General features: G+C 37.7%; 1 protein-coding gene across 1 annotated transcript in view; it reads left to right on the top strand.

Annotated features, from left to right (window-relative positions):
• LOC124871981 (E3 ubiquitin-protein ligase SH3RF3-like) overlaps positions 1-21,868 on the top strand; it is a 170,260-nt gene that overhangs the window by 118,623 nt on the left and 29,769 nt on the right. The window contains 2 exon segments of the mRNA XM_047371630.1: positions 17,318-17,626; positions 18,755-18,870. Coding sequence (XP_047227586.1) covers positions 17,318-17,626; positions 18,755-18,870 — 425 coding nt within the window.

Below are 21,868 nucleotides of genomic sequence, written 5' to 3'. Positions count from 1 at the left end.
CCCTGGATAGGAAGGATACCACATATTTGTTATTCTTTCCAAAGATAAACAGTGTAAATTACCCTCAGATTTCATTAAAACTGCAGTGCTGGTCAGAAGTTTACATACATAATTAGCATGTGGGTCATATCACAATGTGGGTCATATCACACAATGGCTGTTTTTCCACATGATATAATTATCATGTGGAGCTCAATTCTAATTTTATCTTTGACTTTCTTTATCCCACATAGGGTCATAAATATACATACAGACTCAAATATAAAAGCACATACCCTTCCACTAATCTTAGCTTAGATGTTTCCTAGTAAGTTGTAGAGAAAACAGATTTTCTACTGTGTTGATACATGTTTCTATAGCTACCAAGAGGATCTACAAATAATTCTGGCCACATATCTAACAGGTTTTCTTATTAGAAATGGTAGAGTTAATTTAAACAGGTTCATTTCCTGCCACCGATTTGACTTTTGAACCAAACCTATACATATTCAGTAGAGCTTGGTAAGCTAAATGTTAGCTGGCTTTATTTGTTAGAAAATAATCTCCTTTACTGTCATTGTCACAAGTACACCGAAATTAAGAAAAAAGCTATTCGGCCTGTACATGAAAAATAAATAATTTCTGTTAAAAAGAAAAAAAAGGAGTTTGTTAAAAAGATAAAATAAAAATACATGTACACACATTCATATTGATTGCACACTCCCATTATTGCATCTTCCTTTACAATCTGGCTGTGTTAACTTTAGCTATTAATTTTGGATAAAAACTGTTTTTGAATCTGCTTCTCCTGGCTTCTCCTAGTTGATCTGTAACGTCTGGCTGACAGTAACAGTTCAAACAGAGCGTGACCCGGGTGAGAAGTGGCTTTTGTGATGTTTTGGGCTTTTTGGAGACAGTTGGAACTGTAAAGTTCTTCAAGTGTGGGGACAGGGCAGCCAATGATCTTTTTGGCTGCGTTAATGACCCTCTGGAGCTCCTTCCTCTGAGCAGCTATACAGCTGGTGTACCACAAACAGATGCAGTAGGTCATTATGCTCTCGATAGAGCACAGATAAAAGCACACCAGCAGTCTCTGTGTAATGTTATTTTTACTAAGCACTGCTGGGCCTCGTTCAGCAGCCTAGAGGTTTTTTGCGCTCTGGGTCAGGTTCTTCTTGATGTGGACTCCCAGGAAGTGGAAGTCAGCCACCCTCTCCACACAGTCCCCGCTGATGATCAGTGGTGAAATGACTTTTTTCTCTAGTCCACTATTATCTCCATGTGTTTTCTTGTCAGTGTTTGTGGATCTTTACAGCACTTAGTCACTTTGGGTGTGTAATCACTTGGTTTTAAACAAGTAACAATCTCTGATCTGAATTCAGCCAAGGAAATATTTTACCTGCAAATTTTAAAAGCAAAACCTGGTTAATGCTTTTAATTCCTTTTATTACCATTTTGATATCTGTGATTTTAGTGAGGAACTCCAGAAACCTGTTTATGAACATGAAGATACTCAGCATTTTAACATCAACTGTCATGATGTCAAAAAGGCTTTTCACACTGTAAAAATGAACAGGAGCTATGTTTGGGATAAGGTATGTGGCCAATCAGTGAAATCTTGTACCAATAAGCTGAGTCCTGTGTTTCGTTCTATTTATAACAAGTCTCTACAAACACCAAACGTCGTTGTCCCTATATCCTATTGTCCTAAAACTGTTGGTGATATTAAACCAGTAACTCTGACTTCAGTTCAGATCGGATCCAGTTTGTATACAGGTCTCAGAGAGGAGTGAAAGATGCAACCCTCACTCTACTAAATCTGCTTTTTAAACACTTGGATTTAAATGGAACACATACGAGGCTTTTGTTTGTGGATTTTTCCACTGCCTTTAATAAAATTCAACCACATACAGTCATATTTAATAAATTAAAATATGGGTTTAGACGAGGCTTGTTTGTCAGATTCAAAGCACCCTTTGAAAATAACGACCATCAAGCAGGTATTATGCATATTCTTCATTAAGTCCATGTTTCTGTATTAAAAATGTATGTTTTTACTGGTCTGATGTAATATTCTAATCTTAAATGTCATGTAAATAAAGGTTTGAAAAGAACAGTCTTTGTGGATTAATCTATATAATGTGTTTCACTTAGAGAATTCAGTTACTGAAAAAAATGAACTTTTTAATGATATTGTAATTTATTGAATATGACTGTATTTTAATTCAAAGGCTCCACAAACAGTTTGATTTAAGTAACAATCTGTTGGGTTGGCGCCTGGATTTTTTAATTATCTGGACACAGAGAGTGCGAGTTTGTCTCTCAGACTTAAAATATACTTCTTTGGGTCACCTCTGGGCTATGTGCTGTCTCCTTTGCTTTTTTTATTCTGTTTATTAACTTTTTGTGCTTTTATAATATCTGTTTTATCCTTTTCTTTGGGGTCATGCTCAGTCATACAACTTAGAAAGAAAAAATTTCTCTCCAGGAGATAATTAAAGTTTCATTCAGACTGATTAGAGAGTCCCAACAATCAGTCTCATCCCTGCACAGCAGGCAGGTACAGAGGATTTAAACAACAGTTCTTATCCCCTTTATAGACGGTTTTAGCTCCTGCCCTCTGCACAGAGATTTTTAGTCACTTTAAAAACAGCTGAATTCCTACTGCTCTAAATGTAATGCACAAGCTGAAATGACACAGACCCCCTGAATGGACTGCAATTGGACTTTAAAAGCATTTCAATTTGTATGGATTTTCTATTTTATTTAATTTTAGTATTTATTGAAAACTGGGGGTTTTTTATTATAAAAATATATGTATTTATTTTTCTTGATCTCCTCTCCTGTGGCCTTTGATTTGAGTCTTGAGCATTTTGAGTACTGCTATATTTTATGGTTCTGGTTATGTTGAGATGTTTTTTGTTTGTTTTTTTCCAGTATGTTTGTAAACTTATTTTGAGGCACTGAAAAACAAATCTACCTACAAAAAGGTAACCTTGAACCTTGTGAAGTACTCTATAAATAAAGGTTGACTGATTGATTTTTTTCGTGCCAAGAACCAGCCAGTTTGAATGAGCTCAACCATCTCTGATAAAAACAGTGGTCAAATATTCAATCAAAATTACCACAGGTTCTTGTTAGTAGCAAAAAAAAAATTTGTGTTTTTTACTGCAATTTCCTAAGAGACATTTATCCAATGATTAATGGTGGTGTATTTACATATTTGAGCCTGTATGTCAAATTTAGACTAGGTTTAAATAGAATAAAACTAACAAATTTATGCTTGTGCAGCCAGTTCAAATTGAATGTTTCATAATCTGTCCACCCTGGAAAATGCATGGCTCTAATTCATCATTAAAACCTTCAACTTGATATAACATTCATACCAATGATGAGTGTATATATATTTCTGACTGCCACTGTATGCGTTAAGAAACCAGTTAATGTATGGTTCTTAGTCAGAATGTGAAATTGAGGCATCTAAAACTAAACCGTAATCTAAATGCAACCAAATGCAATTAGTCCAGAAAAATCCAAATAGCATTAGCAAATGCTGTCTGACATTTTGCAGTAATGGAAATTTTCCTAAAAGGGTGTCTTCTTAGTAAATGGATAGAAAACTTGTAAAACCTGAAAGCATTTTACCCTGTCTCTTCACCCCATGCCTGTCAAGAGAGAAATTTAGTTTACTTTAATCCATGTACAACTGAAGAAATATCATGCACGGTGTGAAGCAGGATCCCATTTAAGGCTCTTAAGCAGTATTAAAATGACGATGGTGAAAAATGTGTTTTCTTCTTTTCTCTCCCCATCAACACAAATGAGTGAAAATACTGACCCAACCCTGTCAAAAAGAAGTAATGGGAGCTTAAGAGCTGCACCTAAATTCGGTCAAAGGAAAATGTCTGAGTCTGAGTCTATCAGGTTTCTGGGGGTCATTCCAGTGAGCTTGAAACATAATAAATTGAGGTGCAGTATTTTGTAAATTTTATTAAGGTAGTAATTCTATATTGAGGCTCAGTTTGTCACTTTTTCCTTTTAAAATACAGAAAGGTGCAGAGGTGACATCTCGTTTGGTGTTGATGGATAATCAGCAGGATAACTTAACAGTTTGGATGTTTGTGCAATAGAATATGCTTTGCATCTTCATTGACTTAACCAACTGCCCATCACAATTAATAGCAGCCACTTAATGCTCCAATAATCTGAGGACTTTCCAGTTTTTGCACAGATTGTGTGAAAGATATTGTAATCAGTTAACTTTCTTTTATGTATTTATTTTATAGAACCATACACAAGGAAGCAAAATGTGGATTAATCTGAGTGGAAATCGATAAACTATTGAAAGAGAAGTGAAGCCTCAATGGCTGCATGTTTCCTCTAAGAATAACCAGCCTTTGGTTCAGCTGGTAGGAATACTGTAAAATACCATCTGAGAGGTCACAAAGGTGTGCAAAATAACTCTGAAATCACCAATCAGAAATAGCAACTGGAACTGCTATTCCAGTAGGGTTTTTACAAAGAAACAAAAAAAAAGGTTAAAAATAGTGTTTCAAATCCCATGTCCATTCTGATCAAGAGATATACAAAATAAAAATAAAAACTTGTTAATCTTTCATTTCTTATTTACATAAAAATTCATTACAAAGTTGACATTTTAGGCTGTCCGTACTCCACTATATTCATGGTTGGCATGGTTAGCATTAACAAGCCTCTTTAATTTAGACACTGAAGTGTAATGAGCACTTTAATTGAGGCGACTGTGGCTCAGTAGGAAGAGTAGTCGTCTTGCAATCAGAAGGTTGTGGGTTTGATTCCAGCTTCCTCCTGCTATATGTCAATGTGCCCCTAGGCAATGCACTTAACCTCAAGTTGCCTGCTGATCTGCGTATCGGTGTATAAATGTGTGAGCGTGAGTGCGATTGGGTGAATGTGGCTCTAGTGTAAAGCGCTTTGAGCTGTCTGTATGACTGGAAAAGCACTATAGTCCATTTACCATTTAAAAAAATTCACCTATAATTATTCATGTATAGGAAAATTTACATAAAAGTTTATTTAGATATATATTTATATTTATACATGTTTTACTTTTAAGTGTAACTAAATCTGATGTAAAAGCATAACCTCATCCCCAGACAAATTTTGAAAAATGCTACCAAACAGGGCAGTGCCAAAAAGACACTAAGGCGCACACCGAAGTGTGGGGATGAGCGGAGGAGGATAAGTGGGGGTATGGTCAGGACAAGGGAAAGTGGCAGCTAGCTTAATTTAACATGTTGAAACATGGAGAGTGACCAGAGCGACGCTGGTAGTTTTGCCACGGATCGGTCTTTTGAGGTCATCGGAGGTTAGGGGAGGCTTTGTGGAGCCCAGCGGGCCTGAGCCATATCAGTTTGAGCTGCTGACTCAGTGATACCCGAAGACGGTGCTGCCAAGGTAAAGGACGACAGAACGGATCCAGTTTTTGAGTGGTAAAGTGATGTTAGCAGCACCATTGCTAACATGGGTTAATGTTCAAAGCAGTAACAAACTTTCAGAAAGTTTACATTTACATTTAGATTTGTATTATCTCAAGTAAAGTAAATGCTATGCTAACTAATAGGTAATAAAATGCTATAGATCAATGGTCACAATTGTGTCTGGGTGAGATGGTTTTATACGCAAACGCGGGGCTGTGACTTAGACATTGACCAAACTGTATTGTTTGTAACCAACAGGAAAATTCAACTGCAATAGCCACCCTCCAACCCCAAGAGGTCAGCGCTAAGGCAGTTTTTGGCCAGATATCACAGAATTAAACAAGTTTACACAAATATACAAAAATTTGCACAGCAACATAAAGATAGCACCCTTAAAGCCCAATTTATACAGTTTATCTGAAAAAAAAATTATTTAGGGTTTAGCTACTTTTTAATACATCAGTACAGTTTATTATTTATATTATTTATATTGTATTTATATTATAAATGCAAATTCTCATTTGCATTCATTATATAAACACAAAGATGCAAAGAAAATCCCAGTTGTCCTCATTTTGAGCTCCGTAAATCTCCTAGTTCTCTCAACGAAGTGATTTCCTGATTCTGTCTGGGATTTCTGCCGACTCGGACTTGGAATCGAGACCACCCAATCAAGTATCTCAAAATTAGCTGGTTGACCAAACCACTCTCTCAGGGATTAACCCATAGACTGAGCAAGGTTGGGACAAACACTCATGCAGACACACAGGGGATCCCATTAAATGGAGATGCATCAATAATTTAGACCTCTCCATCACTGTGACACAACAGGGGTCTGTGCTAGGAATGGTGTGTCTGTGTGTATGTGCGTGTGTGTGTGTGTATGTCTGTGTGTGTGTGTGTGTGTGTCTGTGTGTGTGTGTGTGTGTGTGTGTGTGTGTGTGTGTGTGTGTGTGTGTGTGTGTGTGTGTGTAAAGATACAAAGATTATGTAATTATCATTGTTAATATTTTATACACTTACGAAAGTGACAGACATTTGTCAGGTTGCTGTCAATTTGGAGACATTATCTTGAGCTGGGTTAAAACTAGGAAAGAAAGGGTTGTGTTTAAGACGGATGTTTCTAAAACAGCATGGTGATATGCCAAAGCATGACATGGGAATATACAACACTGCATAGGAAATATAACAACGACATTCTCCTTACCCACTACACACCCGGTTGGGGGATGGGCTGTTTTTTCCTTCGTTTTTATCTTGTCAGCTGCAATTCTTTTGTACAAACGGAATAAAGATATAAAACATAACCCCGAAGAAACACTAGGAAAATTACCAACATCAATCTCTTTGAAATGAGTGTGAGATAATGATGGGCGAGACAATACTAAGATCCATAAGTGAAGCTAATGGTTAAGAAATGGGAAGCCAGTGTTTGTCACATCACTTAACAGACTATGAATGATGTCTTCTGCAACATGTGAGGATGTTGTAACACTGTTTGAGGCCTTGAGACATGTATTGGCACAATGTCCAGAATGGTTTGAATGCCTTATGTAGCTTCATTGACATGTCAGTAGTATGGAATTTACTTATGTTCAGATAAAAGGGGGGAAAGGGTAAATACCGACTCGTTGCTGTATTTAGTAATTCCCATGGTTACATTTCTATAAAGCAATTTTTGGGACCCCACTTGGTTCATGTCAGAACTCTGGTATATTCATCAAATGAAGTAGTGTCTGCTAAGATCTCAAGGGGAGGTTTAAATGTTCCCTTTTGAGTGAAGTTGTTAGCAGTACCTGAAGTGACCTAGTTTTTATGTCACAGCAGTTATCATTGACCTCTTAAGGCTAAACTCTAGCTATTGCTATCTTTATAAATATTTTTTAGTTAAGAAACCATTGCACACTCGAGTGACAAGAGAGTAAACTGTATTTTTTAAACTAACCATTAGGGCTTCACAATATTAGAAACTCTTGCAATGGTGAAAATCTTGGTAAATATTGGGATGATGTTATCAGTTGCGATAAATGCCTGTTTTCTTGTTTCCTCTCTTTCTCACCATTGACATTCTTATGCAAAATCCATACCCATTTGAAAAAAAATCAAAAATTTTACTTGATCCTATGTAATGCAATGGTATAAATTTTAATTGTCGATTTCTTTGGTTCCATCCATGTTTCTTCATTGTGGAAATGATAAGGCATAATAAGGCCCTACAAAAGGGACCAACTAACCACAGTAAACAATGTGCCTCCTTATAAAAGGTTCATTCCATCTGTTTGGAAAAAAAATGAGGGCTATAAAATGTACAGGTATGTCAGTTGTGTTCAGTTTGTCAGTCAAATATTTGAAAACGGGGTGTGCACCCTTTAAGCTCAATTGTAGCAGCGCTCTGAAACAATAAAAAAAAAACATGCAATGCAATTTAAAATGTATTAAAATAAAGTGGAAAAAATATCTTATGCTAAAAAAAAAATCTTATGCGGAATGCTAAAACTGTTATTTTCCAGCAGGTTTGGTATATGTCTGGGACTGTGATTGTACATTCGCAGGATGTGTATCTTCAAAACAAGAAAAAATGTCCTTCTCATTAAATCCTATTGTAAGCATAAAATTACTAGCTTATTTTTAAAAAAAGCATGGCTGTCGCAGATCTTTTTGCTAGTGTTGGTTTGGTTTAGCAGTTACATTATTTTTTTATTTTTTTTATGTGTCTGGCAGAGTAGCACTCAGAGAGAGAGGTCTGACAAAAATTAAAAAGGGAGAGAAGGAGAAAAGAATGGAGGAGAGAAAGAAGGGTGAAGAGAACAACAGCAGTATTACCAAAAGGTGCACAGTTCTAATGAATGCAATATGTCTTGTATTTGGTGGTAACTTTGGCTCAATATAGAACATCTGTGTATCTGTTAACACCTGAATCTAAACACATGTGGGTGTAAGTGTGAGTGCGCTTGTGTATACAAGGTTTCTCCACAAAAATATGTAATAGCGAGTGTGAAGAGCCACAGACCTGATCCCTGGACCCAAGACAGACAAGGAGGCGATCTGGGCCACAGATATTCAAAAGGCCCCCTAGAGCACGGGAATCCCAGGAGGACCACAGCCGGAACTACCACAACCACCCAGCAGCCGCAGTGCAGAAGCCCCAGGGAGCTGCAGCAACAAGCCCACAGGCCCCGCCGACACCCCTCTACGCCGGAGCAGATCCAGCCATGGACCCAGAGACCCAAGACTCTAGGGCACATCACCCTACAAGCAGAGGCCCGACAGAGCCAGGGGGCCCAGGCCCCAGCAAGCAGCCACCAGGAGTGAGCTGACACACACCAAAGCACGCAGCCGCGGACACCAAGAACCACCAATACACCAGCCGGCATAGACACCAGTCATCGGCAGGGAATGTGGTGGGGAGGAAATAGGCCCCACATGTGATGGGGGGCCTAAGCTGACCCAGGAGAGAGAGCAGCCCAAGAGCCAACCTGACACAAAAACAGGCACACACAGTCACAATCACACATTCCCACCTCATGCGTACACATAAAAACACTCACACCCACTTACCCAATGTAAAGACACACAACAATGTTGTCATACACTCATTCACACTACCCATACATACATTATACTTCCAGGTACCGATACCCCAGAGGGGCAACCAGCCCCCAGACCCAGGAAGTGGTCTCCTTCATTCCGGGTTGGAGACAGTACTTCAGAGCAGTTCCTGTTGTGTACAGACAAAAAAATAGCACTTTGCTTTTAACGTTACAATTTTTCTGACTAGAGTTTTTGCTGCTCTCTGTGCTGTGATGAAATCTTTCTTATACAGTATGCTCTTTGGGGAAGACCTGGGGATAAGTGCAGATACTTCCAGGGAGCTGCAGCCAAGTGCCGATACACTGTTTTTTTACTAGGAACATCAATGTGAAGTGGGAAAACGACATAGATTGGAAGTGGTAGCGCACATTGGAAATCAGCATAATAATGTGCACAACCTACAACATAGCTCCAATACAGCAAGCTGTTAAATGGAAAAATTATTATTTTTTGTGACTGTGCAGAATGGATGAAAGGTATCAATTGCTGACCTGTAGAACTTGTTGCATATTTTTTCCAGAAAAGAAATGTGACCCTTGTTTTCTTTTTGCAATATCTTGCAGTGTGTTTGCATGTATTCTATTGACCAGTCCAGCCACAAACATGGTAGGCTTCTGCTTTTTGTTGTGATTCTTGTGGCAATCCTCTGTATTAAGTTACCTCATTTGACAGTGCAGAGGTTGCATTGAAATTAGATGCAGTGCCATTTAACCATCTTAACATGAGCCAGTGCTATTTGAAACATGAGGACCCCAAAACAGCTGCAAAGCTGTGTGCAGGACTTAGACCAAAGGATGCATGTGAAGAGTGCTAAAATTATACTTAATCGTTTCTGGTAAAAGAGCGTAATGTAAAAATAATTGCTGAATGAAGAAGTATTAAAAGCTTCTATAACAGTAGATAGCGCTGTGTCTTCTCTTACCTGTAGACATAGACAAAAAGGAATAAGGAGGAGAGGACAATAATGAATCTAATTATCTGGCTGCAGGCTCTGTTCAATTGAATTTGAGATTACTTTGATTTAGTTATGAGGGTAGGTGGATATATTGATTGTGAACTTGGTTTGAGTTCAGGGTGTCCTAGTTTGTTGATGCCATTGCTTTGTCTACTAGACCTGATGTTAGGGTGAGTGTAATGAGTAGGTTGGATCCTGTTGTATAAGTTTAGGAGATCTGTGAAGAAGCAAGGTCAGTGTAGGTGGGTTTGTGTTTAGTGCCTGTGGCTTTTAGGCTGATTCATGCTGACTGGAGATTAGCTTGGGACATGCTTGCTTCTTTTTGATGTGGATACATACTGCATGTGTCCAGGTCATAGTTTTTTTGTAAATTCATTTTTCATGTTTTATGTTACAACCACAAATTACATTGTGTTTTGTTGGATGTTTATGTAATGGACCAGCACAAATCAGTGTATAACTCTGAGGTGGTAGAAAAAGGTTTAAAGTTTAAATAGTTTTTCCAATAAAAACCTGAAAATGTTGTCATGCATTTGCATTAAGTCATAATTTCTTGTAGCTACAGTTGCTGTTCTTTATAGGGTATGTCCATCAGCTTTATACATCTAGAGACTGTACTGTTTTTGCAATTATTTTTTGAAAAATAGCTCCAGCACATCAGACACAATGGAAAGCATCTGTAAACTTAGTACTTAGTACTTCGCTCCATATATCTACCTTGCTGAAGAAACACAGTCCCCCAGCATGATAATGCACCCACAGTGCTTCATTACGGGGATAGTGTTTTCTGGGTGATTTGCACTACACATGTTTTCTCGTGTTTGCTGTGTCCCCTGCATTGCTGGTAGCAAATTGCAAACAGTTTTTGCAATGTTTTCAACAATGGTTTTCTTCTTGCCCCTCTTCCAGAAAGACCTGATTTGTGATTTGTGAAAGATTACTCCACCTGAGCTGTAGATCTCTGCAGTTCCTCCACAAGTACCATAAGGCTCTTAGCTGCTTCAGTTTAAGTGAACTGCCATGTATTGGCAGGTTTGTAGTTGAGCTATGCTCTTTACATAAACTGCTGGTGCTTTGTGAGCATTTCAAAGCTTAGGATATTGTTTTATAACCTAACCCTGCTTTAAACCTCTCCAAACTTATCTGCTGTGTTCCTTGGTCTCTAAAGAAACATCTGAGGCCTTCACAGAACAGCTGTATTATGGCTGACATTTAATTACACAAAGTTCCGTACTTTTACAATGCACTGTATATGTGCATGAAGGTGACTGTTTGCAAAAGCGTGCATGTTTGTTGTCAACTCTCCCTTTTCTTAGCGCAGCTATCAACTCATCGGCCCGTCACAGTATTACCTTGAGATAACACTCAACATCCAAATCGCTGCAGTTTGCTCAACACCTAGAAACGGATTACCTTGGATTATTTATTCAGCAGGAAGCATGAGGTAGAAATCTCTCTCTCACATGAACACACAAACGCCAACATGCGCTTTGCAGCACATTAGCAGCTAGAGAGAGGCTGACACACCAGTGGTTTGTGTGTGTGTGTGTGTGTGTGTGTGTGTGTGTGTGTGTGTGTGTGTGTGTGTGTGTGTGTGTGTGTGTGTTTGGTTTATATTTGTGCAGGTGTCGTGTCGGCCTCGTGAGAGTTACGACTCACTTATATTTGCAGTGTCAATCCATCATGCTCATTACCATATGATTTGGTGTTGATTAGCATTTCTATTAATATGGAAATGCAACATCACTAACACTGAACCCAGATGACACAGCACTTTACACTGTTTCTTACTCATATAGACATAGACTCACACACATACACAGGAAAATTAAAAGTTAAAGAAACTCATGACTTTTTCTCAAGGGATTGTTCAGCAGCTTAAAGACTGATAAGCACGCATGATTGCAATGGAAATTTGTTGTGATGTTAAAGTTCCTTTTGCAGCCTTGTTTTTTATATCTGTAACTGGGGGCACGGAGGTGAAGTGCGCGACACATGTTCGGAGGTTTCGGTCCTTGACGAAGATGTCGTGGGTTCGACTACAAGCCCAGATGACCTTTGCTTCATGTCTTCCCCCTCTCTCCACCCTTTTCCTGTCAGCTTACTGTCGAAAAAAATTAGAAAAGGGAAGGCGTCTAGTGCTGCAAAAAAAAACAAACATAAAAAAATAACAGTAACTGTAAGACCTCTTAAAGATCACACTAAAGCTGAATGTTAACTTCAAGTATGGATACCGCTTGGGCAAATGGTAGGGGTGACGTGCTTTGCAAGTCAGAGGAGCATGCAAAAACAACGTGTGTGTGTGTGTGTGTGTGTGTGTGTGTGTGTGTGTGTGTGTGTGTGTGTGTGTGTGTGCGTGCGTGTGTGCGTGCGTGCGTGTGTATATGTATATATATTTATAGTGTAGAATGTGAAGTCTATATTTGTAATAAGCGTTAAGAATGTCATACTAGTGACAAAAGTGATAAATCTTATGTACCAATTTAGTTCATATAACACATTGTGGTGTTGAGTGCTGAGGTGAACAGATGTGACTTAAGCAGCAGGTAGTTTAGATGTGTTTTAAAGGGTGTCAGAGAACTAATGAGATCTTGTTACAATCACCTATTTGAATATTTTGATTGTATGTTAGAAAAACACTTTGTCGAGGAAATAAAACTCCTGGATTTTGGAAAAGATTCAATGCTGTCAAAACATAGCAAACTAAACCCATGTTTTCCTATAACAATCAACAGTGATCTTGGAGCCACAAAGGGGACAGTAATTTATAATATCTAAATATTAATTCAAATGTAGAGTTTTGTATTATCCAAAATATCTGGTTTTTATGTGGTGTAGTTTTTTTTTCAAATTAGCCAAAATGGAAAAGCTGTGTGTCAAAAATATGAGTACACCCTTGCAGCTTCCATGGGGTTTAGGAGGGAAAGTATCACTAGAGTGGTGCTAATCACATTAATTGTTCAAAAGAAAGTTTAAGCACCTCAACAAAAACACAAGTTTTGGCAGCTTTCTGCTCTGCACCATGCAGGTGTTTGTTAACAGAATGCCAAGGCAGAAAGTTTTCAATGAAACTACTTTTACTTCCGCCCTATCTGGAGGGTCACAGTTAAGCTCAAAACTATTCACGCCTCTTCCAGATTTAGGTTTAAAGTAATTTTAACATTTTACAAACATGTTTATTCTGACAGGAAGTAGTATTAATGTTTTGGGTTGAAGTGGTTGAATGGGATTGAATCCTAACTTGAATCTGATAGAAAAATGTGAAGTAGTTTAAGATTACAGTAATGAGAGTGACAACTTGGAGCTCATCAGCAAAGATAAACTATCAAAATACCAGTGGAAACATGTAAAATGCTTGTCAGCAATTATAAGAAGGGTTTCACTGCTGTAATGTCAATTAAAACAAATATTTTTTATTTGATTCTCCATTACATTTTTATAGTCATATTCTGGATTATCCCTGTCTCATTTGCTATCAGAAATAAGCTTCTTGACTGGATGAATGTCATTTTGAATCTAAATGAGCCAGGGGTATGATTTTGGAGTTAAATATCTAAGGCTATTTCCAAATAATTCAATGTTCATCATTCTAAAGTGAGAAATGTTTATCACAAATAAAACTTTTAAGATAGTTGCAGCAAATGTGTCATAGGGTTTGACTAAGAAATGATGAAAGAAATCTAAAAAAAAACCAAGAACTCCATCTCAGACTCAATATGCCTTACTTAGCATGTTCAATGTTAAAGGTCATTACAGCACAGTTCTAAAAACTGAAAAAGTATGCCATATTTCAAAGGGTCGCCAGGAGAAGAGACCTGAAATTTCATCTAAATGAACAACAAGAAATCTGGACAAACATGTAGTTGATAAATGAGGCAAAAGTAGAGATGATTGGCCATAAATCACAGTAGCATATTTGAAGAAAGTCAAACAGAGTACCAGCATAAAAAAAAAGAGCATTCATTTATAGCTAAAAAAACGGCTTAATGTTTGTTTTTTTTTGTCTGGGGTTTTTTTGCGTTTGGACTGTTTGTAGAAGCAACAGAGATGTAGAGACGCAAATGGAAGTATAAAAACGATCAAAAAGTGAGTTTTGCATAATAGGTCCCCTTTAATAACATTAGGATTAGTGGTTAATGACATAATATGCAGGCATATAGATCTGCTGATATAAAACCAGGATTGCATATTATATAAAAAATATTGTGGAATAACAGGACATAATTACAATGAAAAAATCCTGAGAACTTCAAAAATACTTTATTTTACATGTAGTAAAAAACAACATACTCAAGCTCCCCAGAGCTTGGCTGCTTCGTGGTGGTTACTGGTGATGACTGGATCTAATGTCATTAGGAGAAATAACATTACACTGCCCCAAATATAATCCAATGAGTTATATAGTCTTTATAATGCTAAGGGAACATGGCACGTGAGCCGTTGCCAAACCAAATTATCACCACTCTTACATTTACTTCAGTTTCTTTCCTTTTCATTTATAAACTCATCTATGTTTCCCTCTGCCATATGTATCCAAACTTAATTACCAGCACCAATTAATCACATTTCTAATTAAAGCAAGTGAAAAACAAATAATTATACCTGCCCCCACTTGTGTATTATAGTTGCTTTTTCTTCATAAAGGTTATGGAGAAAAACAAAATATTTTAGCATACCTCATTGTAGAGGCAAGGAAAATGATTTTTCCTACTATTTAGCTAACCAGTTTACCTCACACAACGCAACTGTGTCATTGGAACCCGAGTAAATTGAGTGGTGAGATTGACTTACTGTTTTTGGGGCTGGGTTTGTAGTAGTAATTTTTTTAATTTTTGTAGTTTGTAATTTAATGGGGAGCCAGTGCAGCTGGCTCCCCATTAAATTCAGAGCTCAGTTTAAGATTCTGGTCCTGACTTATAGAGTTCTTCATGGTCAAGCCCCAACTTATATCAGTGAACTCTTATATCCGTACAATCCCCCCAGGTCTCTGAGGTCATGCGATAAAGTCCTACTGGCTGTACATCACACAAGGCTGAAAACTAAGGGTGATAGAGCTTTTGCAACAGTAGCTCCCAGACTCTGGAACTCTATCCCCTTGTGTATAAGGACTGCGGATTCGGTGGTGTCTTTTAAAAAACAGCTAAAAACTCATCTTTTTAAGCTTGCGTTTGGTCAGTTTATTTTTGATTTTATCTTATCGTCTTCTATTTTACATATATAAATATATTATTCCAATTGTACTTTGTATTAGTGTTGTGAAGCTCTTTGTGATCTGTGTCTTGAGAGATGCTATATAAATAAAATTTTACTTACTTACAAATAATGTCACAATTTCTTAAAAAACATATTCTGGTTATGAACGCAACGTTGTGACCGGACCATCCTGGATTTCAGTTTTAAATTGCTGGTAAAGCTTTGCTTAAGGAATTGTTGGGTAACACATAAGAGCAACCCTTAAGATCACAGTGGGGCTAGACTTAAAGTAAATATCAGAAGGCATATTCTCTGCAGTTAGGTCAATAGCAGGCACCTGTCTTATGGTGCAGCTGCCATTCAATTACAGCCATCAGAGTTGAGGTGTAGTTTATAATCCTGATGTGTAGTTGTGTAATTCCAAAGAGGAAATACATCAGTGGCAATTGTTGCTTCAAATCAATCTGAGAAGAGTCATTTCCAAACTTCTGGGAGTCCAGCATCCTACAAGTATAATTGGTTATTCACAAGTTAAATACATTCAGTACAAGCATCCCAAGATCCCTGAGACGTTAAACTGGATTATTTAATGCACAAAGTACATCTCCCAAAAAGCTTCAAGTTCTGCACAGAGAAATTATTTTCCTGCTAAAATAATATTTCAGCTCAATATTTCTGTACCATTTTATTTATTTTTTTTTTTTGACAGTCCAAAGTGTAATAAATTGTGAACTTGTAGTCTAGTATAGAATCCAAGTTGCTTGAGGTCCAGGTTGAAGTTTCAACAGTCAGTGATGATTTAGGGAACCATGTCAGCTGCTGGTCCATTGTACTTTTTAATGTCCAAAATCTGCCTTACCATTTGCAAAGAAACATTAGGCCACTGTATGCTTCCTTCTACTGATAAGTTTTATAGAGATGCAGATTTTCGTACAGAGCTGCCCAAACTGTCAAAAGTACCAATACCTGTTTTAATGACCATGGTATCACCGTGCTTGATGGGCCAGTAAAATTACCTAACCTAAAAACCACAGAGAATCTGTGGGATATTGTCAAGAAGAAGATAAAACACCAGAGCCAACAGTGCAGAGAAGCTGAAGGCCTTTATTAAAGCAACCTGTACTTCCTTAACACCTCAGCAGAACCACAGAATGATCGCTTCCATGACAGACTGCATTGATGCAATAAGTCATGCTAAAGGAGCTCACACCAAGTATTGAGTTTATATATTGTACAGTACATAGGCATACAATATTTTCTAATAAGCTGAGGTTCTGTATCAAAAAACATTTTTAATTGGTTTTAATTTTCTTAGACACTGAATGTTGGGTCTTAATTAGCTGTAAGTTATAATAATCAACTAACAGAAATAAACACATTAATATTGTTTTTAACTATATTCGCATATATTGAGATTAACCTGTATGCCAATAAGCCTTTAATGTGAGAGGGTAAAAAATATGTTTAAATGAAATGTTAAAAATAGACCTGTATGTGCACCTATAACATCTTAATTTCCCTCAATCTCCAATAATGTTTCTGTTGCAGAAAATAAAGGCATGTAAACAGACATCTTTCTAGGACTTAAAGTGCTTCAAGAGCCTTCTGGCCACTGGGAAACATATCTACATGCTATATTCTTACCGTTCATAACCTCGGGAAAACTCATTGTCGGCAGAAACACATGAAAACAACAAAGAGTGCAAAAACTTGAAGAGCAGCAAGATGCTTTGCTGCTGTAGGCGTTGTGAAGATCCTGTTTTCTAATTTTCATTTTCCTTTTCTTGTTTTTCCTGAGATTTCCTTCTGCAGGTAATAATTACCTGTCATGACATAATTTTCACATTCCAGATAAATTTAGATGAATCTGAAAATTGGGGTTGACCTGTGTGTTTGATGCAGTAAGGTTGTTACACCACTGCGTTCGAGGCTAGCCATGGCAATTGTACATTATTATGTTGTTGGAATTAACAGCTGCCAAGAACAACAAGCTAGAAAAGGTCAAATTAATACACTTGTGTTGGAGATGTGCATGAACCACTCAGGTCTGACAACTAACATCTGAGCTGCTTCTCTCTTAACCCAACCCACCATCCCCCTTCCCCTTTCCTTATCCCCATCTGCCCTTTTCTCCTCTCAGTTAAATGAAACGGCAAAGCAGCTGATGGAGATTGACAAACCTATGCCAGCTAATGCACCAGGCCCCAGCTCTGAGCCAGCCCCCTTGGGTCCCTGCACTCCTGGCCCCTCCCCCAGTGCCTCGCCGTCTAATGGAAATGGCTCCGGCCACAGGAGAGGTGAAGGGAAGAAAAACGCAAAGAAGCGTCATTCTTTCTCTGCACTGTCTGTCAGCCAAAGGGCTGCCCAGTTTAACAACAGACACAGCATGGAGATCTCCCACCCAGTCCTTATTAGCTCCTCCGACCCCAGAGCGGCTGCACGCATTCAGGTATCTCCACACAATGTACACAATACACAAATAATAAAGGATTCACATCTAGGATATAGAACTTTTGTTTCAGAAGAAATAGGTTTAAAGGGCCTACTAAATTTATTCTATATATACCCCTTGAAATTTTCATATTTTGTCATTTTGCAACTTCAGTATCTTACTGTAGATGGACATTATCTGTGAACAGCATTATTTTTAATCCAAATTCCTTATTGGATTTAGGTCTGCACTTTGACTGGGCCATTCTACCACTTTGTAGTCTTTAAATTGTTTTCTTCCAGTATTGGCCTGTGTTTAACTCTGACCAGCTTCCCGGAACCTTCTGTAGAAAAGCATTTCCACAGTATATTGCTGCCACCACCATGTTTAGTGGGGAAGGTTGTGTGCCACACTACAGTTCTACATGTACGCCAAAAAGTTCAGTTTTGATCTCATTTGACCAAAGCACCATCTTCTATGTGTTTAAAGTGTTCCCTACATGGCTTGTGACAAACTGCAAAATTTGTATAACTTTCTTTCAAAACAAGTTTTGTTATTGCTACTCTTCCGTTGAGGTCAAATGTGCTGGAGTGCATGACCAAGTTTTCCTGTGGACAGATGTTCCAACCTGAACTGTAGATCTCTCTAGCCTCTGTAGAGTGACCAAGGGCCTCTTTGCTAGTTTTTGGATTAATGTACTCCTGGTCCAACCTTTTAGCTTAGGTGGAGAGGCACATCCTGTAAGTTTGTAGTTGTGCCATAATCTTTCCATTTTCAGATGATTAAAAGGTGGTATGTGAGATGTTTAACCACCCAAGAGCTTCCCAGTGTAGGTGTTTTAAAATGTTTAAAATACATTTCTACAGTACATCAGTCCCTCTGCCACTTTGTATTTTGTAAGCCAGTCCCCAGTCACCTACTCTACCAGTTTCATGCAAATAAAATCATTTTTCACTTTGAAGGCTTCTGTTTGGAGTCATGTCGCTTTTACTGTTATGGCTTCTGGCTGCATTTCCCACTTAGTTCAAAGTATTTTTGCTGTTTGTAAATAGTTCCCAGGATGTTTAAAAGCCTAAAGGCACATCTGTTAGATAACAGTTTACTTTAAACCTCTGGGTTTCTGTGTGTTGTTTTTACTTCCTTTAGGATGCATCTCCTCCAGGTCCCTCTCCTTCCTCAGTGGGGGTACCGCTGCCCCCCAAAGTTGCATCTCTTACCTCTGAGCTTCTGGCCCATGCCAAGGTGCAGCTGCCACTCAACATGTGAGTACCTCAGCCTTCTTCTCACTTGCCCATTGAATTTGTACTAGATGTACAGGCAAGGTTTCACAAACTACTTCCTGGCATTGTTAGAAATGTTGGCTCTGTTGTGCCCAGAGGTATTGTCCATGTTCCACCACCTCAGCAAGCACATTAACTCCTTTACCGATCAAGGATGAAATCCCCTTCAGAGAGGAAAAACACAGTTCACTAAGCTGTGTTCAGCCTGGATTTTCCAACAAGCTTTACCATTTCTAAAAACGAAGACACTTGAAGATATGAATCTGACAGCAGGCTGTTTATGTATCTTTCAAGTATTGCTGACAGGCATTTAGAGACGTGTGTAAATCAAAATTATATACTAGACAAGTTTAGAGGCATCACAATAAATTGGGGTATAATTGAAAAGTTATCTTATTTCAAGAATTTAATTTCAAAAAGGGAAAGTTATATATATTACATATTTATTACACACTGACTGATTGATATACAGCGTTGTGAAAATGTATTTGTCCCCTCATAGATGTCTTCTGTTGTGCTTTTTTGTCAAATTTATATTTTTCAGATCTTCAAACTAAATCTATTAATTAAATTAAATTATATTTATCAGACAACGATAAGCTAAACAAATGTTGAAGTTTTCAAATGGTGATTTCATTAATTAAATTAATTACAAACTAACCTGGCTCTACTGGAAAATGTATTCACCCCCTAAATATATTAACTAATCGTGTCACCATCCTATCAAGGAACTTTGGCCCACTCAAATTTGCAGAATTGTTTAATTCAGGCACAATAGATGGTTTTAGAGAATGACAGCCTATTCGAACCATGCTAGTACAGCTCAGTGATTTAAGTCTGGACTTTAACTAGGCCACTTCAAAATCTACTGTGAGCATGTTTGACTTTTGATACAATATTATTTTTCTGCAATGCTGTGTTAGTTTTAGACCACACGTAATGGGGTGCACACCTTCTAGAGTACTACTTTTATCTCATTAGAATTTTTTCCTTTAAATCTAGGGGTTCATCAGTATTTTTTGACAAATTTGAGATGGACCTTTGTGTTCTTTTTGGTCTGGAGGGGTTTTAACCTTAGAACTGTCGCATGGATGCTACTTTGCCCAGTCTGTTTCTGAATCAAGAACACTGACTTTAACTGAGACAAGTAAGGCCTGTGGTGTTTTAAGTATTGTTCTGGGTTCTTTTGTGACCTCCTGGATGAGTCGTTAATGCACTCTTGGAGTAATTTTGGTTGACTGTTGAACCCTGGGAAGGCTCACCACTGTTCCATGTTTTCTCCATTTGTGTATAATGGCTCTCACTGTAATTAGCTGGCGTCCCCAAACCTTTCCAGACTGGTTAATCTCTTTGACTTCATTTCTCATCTGTTCTTGAATTACTTTAGATCAGGATGTTTTGTTTATTGTAATCTTTTAGTCAATCAGGTTCAGGTTGTTAGATGGGTTCTATTTAGGTGTTGTCTTGATTATTCAGGTATGAGGATAGTCAGGTGTCACTAGTGAAACTAAACTCAACATTCCTAAAAGATTTGGGAGATCACAGTTGACTTGATTTCCTACCTAAAGGCTGCAATTACTTTTTTGCATATGGCCAGCTTGGTTTGGATAGTTTTATTTCTCTTGATAAACTAACACATAATTTGAAAATTGTTTTTTGTATTAAATTATTTGGTTGTCTTTGTCTTTTTCTACCAAGCCTTTTCATTTCGCTCTACTTATTAAAATGGTTGGTGGCAGCTTAGCGAAGGCCTTTGTGGGTAACCCTTCTTATGGAGGGTGTCAAGTGACTGTCCACTGGACTATTGTCAAGTAAGCAGCTCCCCCCATTATTGTGTATGGCGATGATATAAAATGTATTTGTTGAAAGTCCTTTCATTTTTGCTCTTATATATGTGATATATCTAATTTTCTGATTCATTTTATGGATTTTTTTATTAAGTGTAAGCTATGTTCATCAAAGTTAGCAAAAATACATGTTTGAAATATATATCACTCTGTGTGTGTTAAGAATCTGTGAAATATATAAGTTTCAGTTTTTTAATTGAATTAATTTAATTAAAAAACACTGACAGATTTAGGAGCAGGAAGCTATCTTCAGAATTCTTAGGGTGATGCTACTTATATCCAATTTGCCCATTGCAAACACTTACCTAAACCTTATTTTTTACATTTTACTAAGAGCTTGTAAATTATTTTATTAATTATTTATTAATTTTGTATGTCATCCAACAGTAGATTTAGCTTCTGTGTTTGTTTCAGTGAACAAGTAAAAGCACAGACTCTAAAATATGTGAGTCTAAAACATCATCACCATCCTTCAGACAGAATGTAAGTCAAATTCAGCAGCATTGTCAGCTTTAATAATATCACCTTCCCAGTAGCTTAATGAGAACACAAGCACACACAGACACACACACCCACACGCAAACAAACACAAACACACACATGCACACTCTCGTACCAAAACAGAATGGCTTTGTCCCACTGATGAGGTCCCGCATTCTCATCTTGACCTGGCAGCTATTCCTGTTGCCAAGGGGAGATGGGAAACAGTCCCCACATCTGTTGCCATGGTAACGAGGTGGTAGCACATACATGGCTTGTTTACTCTGCAATCTCATCCAGTCTGGCACTATGTACTATAAATGTATGCCAGAGAAAGTTCATGAGCTCATCTAGGTGTTTACACAGGGGTAAGTATTAACTTCACCAAGTTCACCATATCCATCAAGAACAATGGTATATATATATATATATATATATATATATATATATATAAACAGCCTCAACAGCTCACACAGAGAGACATGACCTGGATGTTATATTGTGTTGTTATTTTTAAGTGAGGACTGACAGCTTTCACACCAAGCCTCAGTTGAAGAAAATTACCCTCTGCTGTTGTTCTATAAATATGTTTTTTTTATTTTGAGCTTAGACGGTCTAAACGGTCTAAACACAGTTTCTCCAGCATATCTGCT

This window comes from Girardinichthys multiradiatus, chromosome 7 (assembly GCF_021462225.1).
Source record: "Girardinichthys multiradiatus isolate DD_20200921_A chromosome 7, DD_fGirMul_XY1, whole genome shotgun sequence".
Taxonomy (NCBI): Eukaryota; Metazoa; Chordata; class Actinopteri; order Cyprinodontiformes; family Goodeidae; genus Girardinichthys; species Girardinichthys multiradiatus.
This window is presented reverse-complemented; position numbering and strand designations above follow the sequence as displayed.